Genomic DNA, 17,280 nt, shown 5'->3' with positions numbered 1-17,280 from the left:
AAGTGTCCATCAGCGGATGAGTGCCTAATTAAAAAATGAAATATTATTTGAAAATTTAAAAGAATGAAGCGCTGCTATATAGTATAATGTGGATGAACCTTGAAATTTTCTGCTAAGTGAAAGAAGCCAGACTGAAGAGATATATGTTATATGATTTCATTTATATAAAATTTCTGGAATAAGCAAATCTGTGTAAAGAGCGGATTACCTGTTGCCACGGCCTGGAGGGAAAGGAAATGAGGGATAATGGCTAATCAGTACAGGGTTTCTTTTAGAAAGAGGTGAAAATTTGTAAAATTAGATTGTGATGATAGTAGTACAACCCTGTGAAAACACTAAGAACATTGAATTGTATGCTTTACATGAATAAATTGTATGATGTGAATTTTAGCTCAAAGGTATTTAAATGCTTTAATCATGCACATTAATGGGGAAATTCTCAAGGTTTCATTTGTCTTAAACTTACACTATCTTCATTTCAGTGTTCTCTCAGTTTTAGAATTCTACAATTTGATGAACACATGAGTATTACCTTCCTTGCACTTAACTTTGTGGATATTTGAAATAAATTTACAGTGTGGGTACTAGAACTACACATGCTGTATGAATATGGAATATATTTGTGAGTCATATTTTTCTCTAATGTTTCTTTAGTGTTTTGAGCCACTTTTGTCTACACTGGGCTGACATTTGGAGCAATTTTTTTTTCATTATTCCCTTCTTGAATAGTAAAACATAACATTGAGACCATTATCGTATAAACTCCATTCATATTACTTTTCTCTAAGTTCATCACCTTACACATACACATAATGAATCTTGTAACTTTTGGACTGATCAGGCTACCTTGAACTGTTTTTTATCAGTTTGTCTTTGCCAGCTACACATTTCACTACCTGAGAGAGCTTACTAACATGCAGACTTGAAGATCTTATTGTATATTCTCTCCTATATATCATTTATTAACATATCAGTGGTTGCCTATTAGATGTGAAGCTTCAGTTATGCAAGATGAATAAGTGTTAGTAATCTGCAGTACAATACAATGGCTACAGTTAACAGTATTGTTTGCCTTTAAATATGTTAAGATTTTTAATAGTTTTATTATATTTTTGAATTAGCATATATTAATAATATGATAATGTTTCATTATAATTTCCTACATACATACAGTGTGCTTTGAACAAGTTCACCTTTCCTTTACATTCCCATTCCCTCTTTTCCCCCTTTTCAAAACTATTTGGTAGGTTTCATTATACTGTCTATATGTATGTGTATATTTATATACACACACACACATATATACACACATATAGACAGACACAGTACTTTGATTTTCTTCACCCTAAAGTATCTTTTCCTTTCCCACACAGCATACCCCTTTCATATTCATATCTCATTGTCATCATCATTTTAGGTCTAGGTTGCACTAATGGGTAAGAACGTGCAATATTTGGCTTTTGAGCTTAGCTTATCTCACCCAACATCATGATCTTCAATTCCATCTATTTTCCTGTAAATGACATGATTTCATTTTTCTTTATGGTAGAGTTAAATTCCATGGTATGTATCATATTTTCTTTTTCCATTCATCACTTGCTTGGCCGATTCCACAGTTTAACTATTGTGAACAAAGCTGCAATAAACATGGGTATGCAGATATTTCTCTTGCATACTGATTTACATTCCTTTGGATATATGCCTAAGAGTTGTATGGTGAGGTCATAAGGCAGATCTATTTTTAAGTTTTTGAAGAACCTCCATACTCACTTCTATAGTGGTTGTGCTAGTTGACATTCCCACCAACAGTGTATGAGGGTTCTTTCCCCGCCCCCCTGCATCTTGTTGTTTGTTTTCTAGGTGATTACCAATCTGACTGGGGTAAGAGGGAATCTTAGTGTAGTCTTGATTTGCATTTCCTTTATGGCTAAAAATGTTGAACAGTTCTTCATATATTTATTAGCCATTTGTATTTCTTCTTCTAAGAATGGTCTAATTTGTTTGCCCATTTATTAAATTATTTGTTCTTTTGCTGTTTAGTTTTTTGAGTTCTTGCATATTCTGGATATTAATCCTTTACCTGTTGAATAGCTGGGGAAGATTTTTCTCATTCTGTGAGTTGTTTTGATTCTGGTAATTGTTTCTTTGGATGTGCAGAAACTTTTTAATTTGATGCTGTCCCATTTGTCAATTGTTGCTCTTATTTCCTAGGCAATTGGAGTCCCATTCAGATAATAATTGTCTTGGCCTGTGTCTTTCAGTTTTCCCTATTTATTCCTGCAGTAGTTTAGAAGGCTCAAGACTTACCTTAAGAACTTTGATCTGTTTGATTTTGAATTTTGCACAGGGTAGTAGATAGGGTCTAGTTTCAATCTTCTGCATGTGGGGATAAAGCAGTTTTCCCATCACCATTTGTTGAAGAAGCTATCTTCTTCAGTGTATTTTTAGGCTCCTTTTTCTCTCTTTTTTTTTTGATTTTTTTTCTCCTTTTATTTTATCACTTATACATTTACATTCATGTATATACATTGTTTGTGCCATCTCCCCCACCCCCCCCCCGAAGCCATTAGGCTCCTTTTTTACAAAGATCAGATGGCTGAAGCTTTGTGGTTTTATTTCTGCATTATCTATTCTGTTCCATTGATCTTTGTGTCTGTTTTTCGTTCCAGTACCATGTTGTTTTGTTATTGTGGCACTGTAGTACAATTTGAAGTCTAGTATACCTCCAGCATTGCTCTTTTTTCTCAGGATTACCTTTTCTATTTGGGGTATTTTATGCTCCTAATGAATTTTAGGATTAATTTTTCTATTTCTGCGAAGAACAACATTGGAATTTTGATGGGCACTGAATTGAATCATGTATTGCTTTTGGTCGTATATACATTTTCATGATAGATTCTGCCAATAATCCATGAACATGGGGGGTCTTTAAATCTTCTGGTGTCTTCTTCAGTTTCTTTCTTCAAGGCTTTATGGTTTTCATTTTAAAGTCTTTTCTCTCCTTCATTAGTTTATATCTAGGTATTTTATATTTTTGAGGCTATTTTGTTTTTTTATTGTTATACTGGATGTACAATGTGACATTTACAGAAGTTCTTACAAAATATCATAGTTGAATTCACCCCCTCAATCATTCTCCCCATCTCCTGTGCCCCCATTCCTGGAATAGTTTCAACAGATCTCATTTTTCCATTTACATATATGTGTACATAATATTTCCACCATATTCAGCCTCCTACACTCTTTCCTTGTATTTCCCCCCTTCCCACTGGTACCAACTCCCCAGACAGGACCTGTCCTACCTTCCTGTTCTCTGTTTTTGTTTTTAAAAAAGATATTTTTGTTTGTTTAAGATGTGTTTCACTGTGACATTTCCATGTATGCATGTATTATAACCCAGCTATTTTGAATGGAATTGTTTCTCTGATTTCTTTCTCAGACTGTTCATTCTTAGTATGTAGAAAAGCTACTTGGTATATGGAAAATCCTGGATAGACTTCATACCCAATGAGCAACCACTAATATTTTAGTAAGTGATATATAGGCAAAAGTATACAATAAGATCATCAACTTTACATGTTAGTTAGCTCTCCTGCTATGTTGCTGAAAGTCTTCATCATATCTAGGACTTTTTGGTGGAATCTTTAGGGTCTTTTAAGTATAGAATCATGTCATCTGCAAATAGGGATAATATGATTTCTTCTTTCTATATTTGCACCCCTTTTGTTTTGTTCTTTTGCCTTATTGCTCAGGCTAGGAAAATCCATACTATATTGGATAATAATGAGAAAAATGGACACCCTTGTCTTGTTCCTGACATTAGAGGAAATGGTTTCAGTTTTTTCCCATTTAGTATGATGCTGACAATAAGTTTGTCATATAAACACTTTATTATATTAAGGTACATTCCTCCTTTCCTAGGTTCTTCAGATCTTTTATCATAAAAGAAAGCTGAATTTTGTCAAAGATTTCCTTCTGCATCAATTGAGATGACTATGTGATTTTTGTCCTTGATTTTGTTCATATACTGTATAATATTTACTGATTTATGTATGTTGAACCATCTTTGAATCCCTGGAATAAAACCAACTTGATCATGTATGATATTTTTGATGTGTTGTTGAATTCAGTTTGCAAGTATTTTATTGAGAATTTTTGTTTCTCTCCTCATTAAAGAGATTGACCTATAATTCTGTTTCTTTGTTGTGTTCTTGTCCGTTTTTGGAATGAGTGGAATACTAGCTTCATAGAATGAGTTAGGTGCTGTTTCTTCCCTTTTTATTTCATGGAAAACTTTGAATATTGCTGTTAGTTCTTTAAAGGTCTGGTAGAATACAGCAGTGAATCCATTGGATTCTGGCTTTTTCTTTATTGGGAGACTATTACTGCTTCAGTTATAGATCTATGTAAATGGCTTACATCCTCTTGGCATAATTTTGGTAAGTCAAATGCATCTAGAAATTTATCCATTTCTTCTAGATTTTCTAGTTTATTTGATCATAAATTTTCAAAGTATTCATTCCTTTATGATCCTCTGGATTTCATTGGTATTTATTATAATATCTGCTTTTCATCTCTAATTTTATTAATTTGGATTTTTCCCCTCCTCCTTCTAGTCAAATTGGCTAAGGGGTTATCAATCTTACTTATCTTTTAAAAGTACAAACATTTTGTTTTGTTGATTATTTGTGTAGATTTTGTTCTCTATTTCATTAATTTCTGTCCAAATTTTTTCTTTCCACCTGCTAATTATAGATTTGCCTTGTTCTTGTTTTTCTAGGATCTTGGAGTGCATCAGTAAGCTATTCATTTTAGATCTCTCTCTCTTTCTCTCTCTCTCTCTCTTCATATGTAAGTAATCATAGCTATAAACTTTCCTCTTAGCACTCCTTTGCTGTATCCCATAGGTTCTGGTAGGTTGTGTTTCATTTTCATTATATTCTAGGCAGAAATGGATAGTGGCAGGGTTGATGTGCCATTTCTCACCACTTGCCTTGGGTATAACTCAGCAATAACCAATTCACCAGGTGAATACAAACCATATATTTACATGAAGTAATAAACCATTGGCAACACCATCTATACCACCAATAACGTATATGAAATGTACTAGCACTCATGTGGTACAGGAGAGGTACAGGAAAAAAAGATTATTGCATAGGACTTTAAAATTAGGTAATAGAATAAAGGGGTAAGGGAAGAAATAGAGAAGAAGGAAAAATGAGGGAAGGAGAGGAGGTAAAGTGTGTGGGCTTGATGTAAACAAGCTAATAGTGTGCAGGAATATGGTTCAATTATTGTGGAGAAAGATGGTATAGTCAAGGATTGCAATGGGATAGAAAAACTAAGAATAAGAAAGACAAGAAATAGAATAAACCATCACTAGAAAAGAGTGTGAAAAGAAAATTAAAATGTATAAAAAAAAAGTAAAAAGAAGGATAATAATAAAAGTCGGTATTTCTTCCCTGTTGAATACTAGTGTATGTCTGCTTGGCTCTACCAGTGTAGCGGATGCTCTTCTCTACTCTCTGTTCCTGAGCTTTCTATCTGCAGTTCTCTTGTTGGTTTTCCTGACTCCTGGTCCAGTCCTGGGTGTACACACCTTTGGTCAGCTTGCTTTGCCAAAAAGTCATCCTTGGGCAGATGTGTTTACCTGTACCTAGTGAACTGGGCAGTGCTCTTAGGAATCTGACTGTCACAGGAAATTGCGCCCCTGCCCTCTCTCCCACCCACACCACAGACACAGGTGCCTAGCAGCTTTTCCTCACCCCTGATTGGTCCCAAGTGTTCAGGGCCTTTGATCAGCTTGCTCTGCTAAAAAGTCCTTCGTGAGTAGATGTGTTAATATGTACCTTCTCAGTTGGGCAGTGTTCTTGGGATAGGGTGTTCATAGGAAAGTGTACTCTACAACTTCTGTCCCTCATCATGCCAGAGCCACAATTGCCACGTAGCAGCTTTTTCTGACCCCAGACCATCCTGAGTGTGAGAAGATTAATTTTATGTGTTTCCATAAAACACACACAGAGACACAAAAGAACACAAAGAAAATTTTGATTATAGTTTGTTTATGTCCAAGCTCATCAAAATGTATACATTAGGGCTGGAGGCATGACTCAAGCTGTAGAGTACCTACCTAGCAAGCATGAAACCCTGAGTACCTCAGTACTGCAAAAATATTATACATTATATATGTGTAAATTTTGTGCATAAATTATACCTCAATAATGCTTTTAGTAAAAAGCTACATCCACTTTTTTGACCTTTAGTTTCTTTTATTTTTGATTGAGCCATGATACTTATATATGCTGATAAAGGACACTATAAGGTTTTGATTCATGTATAGATTGAATAATGATCAACTTAGGGTAATTAATGTATATGTCACCTTAAACTTTTCTCATTTCTTTATGATGCATGTCTTCAAATCCCTCTCTTCTGTTTTGAGATACATAATACATTATTGTTATTTTCAACCTGCTGTGCCATAGAACACCAAAATTTATTCCACGTATCAAGCAATAACATTCTACCTGTTGACCAACCTCTCCCTCTATCTCTTCCCCAGACTCTGGCATCTACCATTCTATTCTCAATTTCTATGAGATCAACTTTTAAAGACCCACATATGAGAGAGCTCATACATTATTAGTCCTTATGTGCCTGGCTTGGTTCACATCCATAATATTCTCCAGGCCTATCCATGTTGTCACAAGTGACATGATTTCATAGTTTTTATAGATTACTAGTATTCCCTTGTGCATATGAAGTATATTCTCTTTGTCCATTCATCCGTTGATAGACATTAGGTTGGTTCCATATCCTGACTATTTTGAATAGTCCTGTAATAAGCATAAGAATGCAATGTGTTGATTTCCTTTTGATATATAACCAGGAGCATGCCTGACTTTTGGATTCTATGGTACTTCTATTTTACTTTCTCTTGTTGTTAATATTTTCTGTCTAAAGTAGAACCATAAATAAGTCAGTTCTTGCCACATATGGCTTTGTTTCTGGAATCCTTAATCTCCAAATACAGATACTGCTATAAAAAAGTTAACAATTAAATGGGGAATACAACTTCCAATTGATGGACTGCTGTCATAGGGCTTCTGTTGCAGTAGAGGAAGATGCAGTTTTTACCTTTTCTAACCAAATTTTTATATTCACTGTGTTGGTTTTGTCTCAGAAGCAGTATTTCAATTTTACAATGGCAGGCAAGAAATAAAACATTAACTTCTCACCAGCTTTTATGTCTTTTATAAAATGGTACAAATCTGTAATTTTAGTCTGGGTCCTACCTTATAGCATGGAATGGAAAAGAAGATGCTATTATTAAGACATAGTAGACATTGTGATCCAAATAATTTTAGATTACCAATTTGAATTTTAGCAGCAGAGAAGATATCAAATTCAGTCCTTTTTCTACATAAACTGCATGTGATACAACACAATGACCTTGAAAGCAGTTCCAGTTTCAGGCTTGTTAAAAACAATTCTAGTCTTCCAGTATCACTGTATTTGTATGATAGTTTCACAGTGGTAAATTTGACCCATTAAGCATGATATATTCCATTTTCAAAAATTTTATCAAAGCTTGACATTAAAATGAATGTAGATATTTGCAGCTTAAGTGTATTCAAGTCACTTCTAGCTTTGCTAAAAGTGCAAATAGAATTGAATTTTCCTTTCTCAGGGTGATTTACAGGATTCCTGGCCAGTTTATTGATTTTCTGACTATTCTTTATCTCTTCTGCTTTACCTTTTTTTGAAACTCATTGTTTTCCCTGTAAGTGTATGAATAATGAAAGGTTAGATAAAGCTTAAGTTAGTAAATTATAGCCCTTTTCAGAAGTCCTAATAAAATATTTACATTCTTTTAAATTTTTAGTTTGAAAGAGTAGGGCTATAAGGGTGATGAGAGGAACTGTTTTAAGAAACAGTGCTAGCTAAAGTTGGAAATTGGGGTTCTTTGTGGAATTTAACATACCTTATTACCATAAGCAATCAGGAGTTTGTTGAATGCCTTTCAGGTTTGCCACTAACAGAATACTAAAATTTTCTTTTCAATTTCTGTATTTTGCTATGTCGATTTAATTCATTTATGAATAACAAGAGGACTCAGACTGGGGACATAGCTCAGTAGTAGGGCACTAACATAGCTTTTCTGAGTGAAAGTGGGTAGGAATTCTTCTAAGGGTGTATTAGAAGAACACATAATACAAATATTCACTGAGCAAAAAGATACCATAAATTTTGTTAAAGAGTTAAAATTTGCATGTGTGAAACTATTAGAATCATGAAAGAACAAGCACATACCCTAAGCTCTTCAAGTAAACTCTTTTTGTCCGGAATGGTTTCATGGAAGAAATGGGGTCTTAGATGTCCAGTGAAGAACTGATAGATTTCTTCATGTTAAGATGAAATTTCTCTTTTCAGTTGAAACTACTGTAGCTGTTCATTGACTTGCTTATTGTAAACAATGAATCACATTGCAGCATACTACAGATGCTGATCGCAGGTTCTGAAGTCAAAATTCTGATTCCACCACTTAACTAGCTGCATCACTATAATATGAGGATAATAATAGTATCTTTCCAATAGAATTGTTATGAATTAATGGGAATGATGTATATCCTAGCACAGAAATAGCATGAGCTCTGGAATCTGATAGACTTTGTTTCAAATCTTAATTCTGCCACTTACTATACACATTAGGCACATGACGTCTCTAAGATTCAGTTTTCTCATTTATAAATGGAGATGACAAAGACTAACTCATGGGACTGTTGTGATGATTAAATGGAGCAATTTATATAAAGCACTTAGCTGAGTGTCTGACATATAGTAAAAGCTCTATAAATAATGTTACATTATTACACAGTCTGAGTCATATAAAGACTTCAGTTTTATCTATTTATTCATCGTTTCAGGGTGAACCTGGTCTGCCTGGATACCCAGGGAACCCAGGTATCAAAGGTTCTGTGGGAAACACTGGTTTGCCTGGATTACCAGGGACCCCTGGAGCAAAAGGACAGCCAGGCCTCCCTGGATTCCCAGGTAAGTACTCCTTTTCTCAAATGCTTCATCTCCTTCCTTACATGCTCTAACCAGTACCACATAGCAACTTCTTATTTGGCAGACTTTCATTCCATTTCCTAATCAGATACTGATTAGCAACATAATCTAAAACTAGCTCTTTTCCCTTTCTTTGCCCAAATGTCTTTCTGTATAAAATGAGAATGAGTAATGTGAACTCAGCAGGACAATATCCTGTGGGCAGAGAGACTTGTTTGGTGGAGCATTTTTCAATCTTTGACTGCTAGCCACACATCAATTAAGAGACCTTGCTATTTTTGTAGGTGATAATATACTCTGCCAGGCCCTAACTTGCTGCTGATTCTCTTAGAAAATTGTACACAGGCACACAACTGGTGGCTGTTGGAGGAACAATCATACTGTCCATTCAAATGGCAAGGACTGAGTCATTCATGCAAAGGGACTTAGTGCTACAGTCAAGTAGATAGGCTAAACTAGATTATTATATCTGATTAATATTTTGTTTGGTTTTTGAATTGCACAGTGGCATGGATGAGTGGGTCTTTGGTTATATTTTTCTTAATCTTGTTATGGAAATATGACATACATATGGCAAAGTCCACTTAAGTATACAAGACTGTAGATGAGTTCCTGTCTATTTCCATATCCATGAATCCACCATACATATCAAAATATAAAATAAATCTTTTGTGATGGGTATTGGGTTGCACACCTGTAATCTCTGGGAGGCAGAGATAGGAGGATCACAGTTCAAGCAAAAAAATAATTGAGACCCTATCTCAACAAACAAACAAGTCATGGAGGCACATGGCTATGGTCCTAACTAGATGGAAAGTGGAGGTAGGAAGATCGTGGTCCTAAACTGACCCTGGGAAAAAAGCATGAGAACCTCCCTGAAAAGTAAGCTGATGCTAAAAAGGCTGGGGTCATGGCTCAAGTGCTAGCATGCTTGAGGCCCTGAGTATAAACTCCAGTACCACCAAAACTACAAATTTTTCATCTTATGTTTACCTATGCCTCTCCACAGAGAACCTTCCCCTACCCCATCCCACGTTAACCATTACTATAAATTCTGCATGTCGATGACTTTGTTACTAAATTCATATAGTGGAATCATAACACTGTGTAGCCTTGTGTTTGACTTTTTCACTAATCATTATGTCTAAGATTCATTAATTTTGTTCTTTGTTGTTACTGTGAAATACTGTATTTAAAAATGTACTACAATTAGTTATACATTTTCCTATTGATGGACTTCTGGATGTTTAGAGTTTAGAGCTATTATGAAAAATGCTATTAATATTCTTTTATATATGTCTTTAGTGGATATATGTAGCGATTTCTCTTAGATAAAAACTCAGTAGTAGAATTGCCAAAATCATAGAATAGGTGTACATCTAACTTTAGTAGATGGTACCAGACCATTTTCCATAGTGATTTTTATAAATTACAGCCTCATCAAAAATGTGTGATTCATACAATTGCCCATATCCTCACCATCACTGGGTATTCTTAGTCTTTTTCATTGTTATCTGTTTTCTTGGGCTTGTAGAAATATTTTATTAAGGTTTTGATTTACATTTTCCTAATGATAAATACTATTAAATACATTTTCATAACACTTATTGGCCATTGGGGTAACATCTTTTTGAAGTGCCTACTCAAGTCTTTTTGTTCATTTCATTTCTTCTTTGCCTTTATTCTAATTGATTCAAAGTATTTCAGTTTCTATGTTTTAGATGTGAGTCATTTGTCAAATACATATGTTGCCAATCTGTCCTCCCTTTCTCAGATTTGCCTTTCATTGCCTGAATGCTGTCTTGCAACAAATGAAAGTTTGTTGTTTTAATAAAGTCCAGTACATAAATCTTTTCTTTCATGGTTATTGCCTTTTTATCCTATTCAATAAATATTTGTCTACTTGAAGCTATGGAAATAGCCTCCTAATTTTTATAACCTTTAATGTTTAAACTTTCACATTTAGATTTATGATCTCAAATAAAATATTTTGGTAGTGTATGGTAGCAGTCAAAGTTCAATATTTCCCACACTGATAGCCACAGGAAAAAAGGACTTTAATTCCCTCAATAAATTACGGCTATTTCTTTGCCAAAAACCTCAAATGACTGTATATGGGTCTGTTTCTGTATTTCTGTATTCTGTTCCATTGACTTGTTTTCTACTCATGCTTTAATGAACCATTGTCTGAAGTTTGTAAATTTGTGTTAAGCCTTGAAACATGGTAGTGCAAATGCTACAAGTTTATTCCAATTTTTAAGTACTCTTCTTGGCTATCCTAGATCTTTTGTATGAATTTGGGACTCCATCAATTTCCATTAGAAAATATACTGCAGTGGCTTTAAGATTGCAGTAATTTACCAGATAACTTTGAGGATAGTCGATATTTTAACATTGTTCAGTCTTCCAATTTAGTGGACATGTAATCTCCATTTATTTAAACATTTTTTAATTCAAAAATATGTTGGCACCTTTTATTTTATAAATTTTGCTCATATTTTGTAAAGTTTGTCCTTGGAAATCTGATGACATTTTAAATAGTACTGCCTTTCCAACTTCATTTTGTAATTATTTGTTTAAAGTACATAAAAATAATTGATTTTGGAAATTTGAACTTTTATGTAGAGAAATTACTGATTTCACTTATTAATTCTAGGAGTTTGTAGATTTTTTGTTTGCATAAATAAACTTATTACTTCAGATATTATTACCTCTTTTTGTTCTTGATACCTTTATGTTTTTTCCCCTAATTACATTGGCTGGGACCTCATTGGGTTTGCTTTCTATTTTACCTGGTTTCTGCTTATGCCTCTATTATTTACAACCTCTACTTTCTACAGCTTTGTTAACTGGAAGCTCATATCATAGATTTTTTCAGGTTTGTCTTTTACAACAGGTATATTTGAAACTTGTAGTTTCTGTATAAGGAATACTTAAGAAACATCTCACAAATTTTGTTATTTTGTGCTTTCTTTATCATTTAATTTAAAATATTTTTTAGGCTGGGGATGTAGCTCAGTGGTAGATCACTTACCAATAGCATGCACAAGGCCCTGAATTCCATCTCTGGCACTACAAAATTTTTTTCTAATTTCCTTGTTAATTTCTGTTGTTATCCATAAGATGTTCAGAATTGGGTTGCTCAATTCATAAATATTTGGATACTTTCAATTTTGTTACTGATTTCTTTTTGGACAGAGTACATATTTGTATGACTTAAATATTATGGCTCATTTTATGGTCTGTTTGGGTGAAATTTCATAGTTTATATAAAACCATTGTGTATTTTGTAATTATATGTATTGTTCTATAAATATCTATTGTGTCAAGTTAGTTATTAGTATTAAAATTTTACATACCTTTACCAACTTTCAGTTTAATTGTTCTTTTAATTACTGAAAGTTAGGTATTAAAATTTCCAATATAAGATTGTGGAGTTTCCTTTGTGTCTATGTTTTTGCCAGTTTTTTGCTATACATATTTTGAATCTCTTATTGGGTGTATATTCAGGAAACAGGACTTCTTGAAGAGTTGATTCTTTTATCCTTATATAAAGACCCTATTTATTTTTATGATACATTGTTCCTTTAGACTGTTCTTTGTGTGATATCAATATAGATATATCAGATTCTTTAGTGTTTGTATAATATATTTTTCCTATATTTTTTACTTTTACCTGTCTTCATATTTAAAAATTGCATCATTTGTGAACATTTGTATCTTGCTTTTTTCTGTTCTAACAATCTTTCTGATTAATTTTGAGTGGTTAGTACATTTATATTTAATGTAATTATTGCTATTTCAGTGCTAGTCTACCATCTTGATGTTTGTTTTTTTGTTTGTCTTTTGTCTTTCATTGCTTGTTCTCTTTTATGTTAATGATAAATGCATTGATATTCAGTTCTATCTCTTCTATTTTAACCTCTACCTTTTCCTACTATTTTAAAACGATTGTTCTAGATATTTAACTACTCTTAATTTATTATACTCTACATTAAATTAATATTATACACCTTCACATATAAGATACTTAAAATAGCATAATTATGTTCTTATATAAAGATCTGTATGATTGTATTCACACATTTTTCTTTTATGTATATAATAAATCTGACAATTGCTATTATCTTTGGGTTTTGTTTGTTTGATTGATTTTTGAAGTGCTGGTGATGTAACCCAGGGCTTTGTGCATGCTGGGCAAGCACACTACCACGGAGCTACATCCCAGCCTTATCTTTGTTTTAAACTGTCCATTGGCTTCTAAAGAATTCCATGTTAGAAACAGACAAAGCTAATTTTTACATTTACCTACATATTTTCCATTTTCAATGTTCTACCTTCCTTTACATCAAATTGCCATTTGTTATCATTCTCTAAAGCCTGGTATACATCCACTATCATTTATTATTAAGTGACTTTTCCGGTGACAAATTCTCTCACCTTTATCTGAAAAGGTCTTTATTTTGCTTTCATTTTAAGGAAATTTTTACTGACTATGGAAATTATTTTTTGTGTGTGATGCTAGGGATTGAAACCAAGGCCTTGTGTATGCAAGACAAGCACTGCACCACTGAGATATACCCTTATCTCCTATCAATCTGTTTGTGATGTTTGTTTTCTTCAGTACTTTAATTTTTTTTTTGGTGGAACTGGGGGTTTGAACTCAGGGCTTCAACACTTTCTAGGCAAGTGTTCTACAGCTTGAGCCAAGCCTCCAGCTCTGTTTTCTTCAATACTTTAGTTATTTCTTCCACCATCTTTCCATCTCTATTTTTTCTTGTTAATTAGTGAGAAATTTTTATTCGTTTTCTCCTTTATGTTATGTCTGATGTTTTCCGCTGGATACATTTTGAGATTTTTCTTTCTGTCATTGGTTCCTTTTCGATGAGACTAGTTGTGATTATATTTATTTTGCCTTCTATTCACTGATATTTCTAGATCTGTAAGATTGTTATTTTTAAATAACTTTGGAAAAATTACAGCTATTACTTCATCATATAACTCTTCCCACAGATTTTCCCTTCCTTTTTGGAGTGTAATTATATGCGTATTTCATCACTCAATATTGTCTCCTAGGTCATTGAGGCTCTGACTATATTTTTTCTAGTTTTTTGTGTGCCTTTGCTTTAATTTGGATGGTTCTTTTTACTACCTTCAAATTTACAGATCCTTTTGTTTCTGATATGTTTAATATGCTGTTAGTGTCCTCCACAAAACATGCTTCTGTTTGCCACTTTTTAAAGTTTCTTTCTCTAGAAATTCTCCAGTTTTTCACCCATTGTATACATCTTTTTTCATGGATTCTTTTTTTTTTTTCTCATGTTTTTTTTTGTCACTGGAGATTAAACCCACACCTTGCACATGCATGCTCTTTGCCAGTGAGCTATGCCCTTAGCCTCCATGCCTGTAAATTCCATGCCATATTTATTATAGCTATCCTAAAGATCTTTTTCTGCTTACCTCAATATTCTAGTATCTATGAGTCTGTTTCTATTGTTTGTTCTTTTCTGCCAGATGAAAGTCACATTTTCAGATTTTTCATATATGATACTTTTATTATATACTGAGTGCTGTACATAATTTGGCATAGAGGCCCTGTATTCTGTGAAATAGTTTTGAAAAGTGTGGAATATTGTTCTAGCAGGTAGTTCAGTTACCTGAGAGTCAACTTGATTTTGCAGTAATGGAGATTTTGGCTTTTCCATAGCAGGGACATTTCCATTGCTCTTAGTCTTAAGTATATCCCTTAGATTTGGTGTGTCACCTTTACTCTTAACGTATGGCCTTTCTGGGGTCATTTCTTTTGAAATTTTTCATGTAATATTTCTTGTAGTGAAATCCCTTGGCAGCAAATTCTCTTAGCTATCATTCAGTAGAGAATGTTTTTATTATGCTTTCATTAGTTATTGGATTATTTAGTAGATTGAATTATAAGATGACTCCTACCAAATATTCATAGCTTCTATTTATTTGACCAATGACTGATTTATATACTACTGTGGAAGAATTTTGCAGATATGATTAAACTCTTAAATCAGTTTATCTTAAGGTATGGAGATATGCTGGGTGGGCATAATAATAATGACATAAACTCTTTAAAATAAGAGTTTTCTCCAACTAATAGCAGAAAAGGAAATTTAAGGGATTCAAAGTATGGGAGGGATCATACATAAAGTAGTTGCATTGTTCAGATGGAGACATCTTGTAGGATGGAAATGTGAGCAGCCTGCAAAACCTGAAAACTGTTCCTGGCAACCAGTCTTCAAGGAAACAGGGATCTCAGTCCTACAACCCCAAGAAACTGAATTCGAATGAGCTTAGAAGTGCATCTTTTCCCCATAATTTCCAAAAAAGGGCCCAGGAAGACTGAAATTTGATTTTGGCCTTGCAGAGGGCCCAGCTTAGCTGTACCTGGACTGTTTTCTACTAACGCTGTGAAATAATTACCAGCATTGTTTTTTTTATTGTTTTATTATTCATATGTGCATACAAGGCTTGGGTCATTTCTCCCCCCTGCCCCCACCCCCTCCCTTACCACCCACTCCACCCCCTCCCTCTCCCCGCTACCCCCTCAATACCCAGCAGAAACTATTTTGCCTTTATCTCTAATTTTGTTGAAGAGAGAGAGTATAGGCAATAATAGGAAGGAACAAGCGTTCCTGGTTGAGATAAGGATAGCTATACAGGGAGTTGACTCACATTAATTTCCTGTATGTGTGTGTTGCCTTCTAGGTTAATTGTTTTTGATCTAACCTTTTCTCTAGAACCTGGTCCCCTTTTCCTATTGGCCTCAGTTGCTTTTAAGGTATCTGCTTTAGTTTCTCTGCGTTAAGGGCAACAAATGCTAGCTAATTTTTTAGGTGTCTTACCTATCCTCACCCCTCCCTTGTGTGCTCTCTCTTTTATCATGTGCTCAAAGTCCAATTCCCTTGTTGTGTTTGCCCTTGAGCTAATATCTGCATATGAGGGAGAACATAGGATTTTTGGTCTTTTGGGTCAGGCTAACCTCGCTCAGAATGATGTTCTCCAATTCCATCCATTTACCAGTGAATGATAACATTTCATTCTTCTTCATGGCTGCATAGAATTCCATTGTGTATAGATACCACATTTTCTTAATCCATTCGTCGGTAGTGGGGCATTTTGGGTGTTTCCATAACTTGGCTATTGTGAATAGTGCCGCAATAAACATGGGTGTGCAGGTGCCTCTGGAGTAACCTGTGTCACAGTCTTTTGGGTATATCCCCAAGAGTGGCATTGACCAGCATTGTTTTTAAATTATTAAGTTCGTAATAATTTGTTATATAACAATAGAAAAGTAACGCACTGCTCTTCTGGTCATTTCTCAAGCTTTTATTTCCCTCTGAAATATGCCTGCTGTTGTTAGTTTTAAATTATATCATTGTAGAAAAAGAGACTATAGTAGGTTTACTCTATCTTGGCTATACTTGGGTGTATTCACTGAAAACTATAAAAACCTGCTATAAGAAAAATTTAAATACCTATATGAAAAGATAGCATATCCATGGATTAGAAGATCAATATCATTAAAATTCCAATTGTCCCCAAAGTAGTCCATAGATTCGAAATGATTCCAGTTAATAACCTGGCTTTTAATAAGCATAATGATAAACTGATTCTAAAATGTTTATAAAAATAGAAAGAATATAGAATGTTCAAAGAAATACTAACAATGGAAAACCTAGTTGGAAGACTTGTACTATTTCATTTCAAGATGTACAGTAATCAAGATAGTGTGGTACTTGCACAAGGATTAATAAATAGGAATGAATATAGTACATAGAAAAAGACACATATTATCCAAGAAAATGACTTTGGTAAGGGGACCAAAGAAATCCAACATGGAAATTGCCCTGAAACTTGGTGATCTTCATATAATGACATACTCAACCTATATATTATTGTATAGAAAATTATTGTGAAATGGATCTTACTCTTTTTTTTTCCTTTTTCTTTTATTATTCATATGTGCATACAAGGCTTGGTTCATTTCTCCTCCCTGCCCCCACCACCTCCCTTACCACCCACTCCACCCCCTCCCTCTCCCCCCCAATACCCAGCAGAAACTATTTTGCCCTTATTTCTAATTTTGTTGTAGAGAGAGTATAAGCAATAATAGGAAGGAACAAGGGTTTTTGCTGGTTGAGATAAGGATAGCTATACAGGGCATTGACTCACATTGAT

The 17,280-nt window shown here is 34.0% G+C and overlaps 1 protein-coding gene across 2 annotated transcripts in view; it reads left to right on the top strand.

Annotated features, from left to right (window-relative positions):
- The window catches only part of Col4a5 (collagen type IV alpha 5 chain), a 224,786-nt gene that overhangs the window by 171,111 nt on the left and 36,395 nt on the right, over positions 1-17,280 (top strand). For both annotated transcript variants that reach the window (XM_074063706.1, XM_074063707.1), the window contains exon 37: positions 8,931-9,057. In XM_074063706.1, coding sequence (XP_073919807.1) covers positions 8,931-9,057 — 127 coding nt within the window. The remainder of the gene's footprint in view (positions 1-8,930; positions 9,058-17,280) is intronic.

Source organism: Castor canadensis, chromosome X (assembly GCF_047511655.1).
Source record: "Castor canadensis chromosome X, mCasCan1.hap1v2, whole genome shotgun sequence".
NCBI classification, from domain to species: domain Eukaryota; kingdom Metazoa; phylum Chordata; class Mammalia; order Rodentia; family Castoridae; genus Castor; species Castor canadensis.
This window is presented reverse-complemented; position numbering and strand designations above follow the sequence as displayed.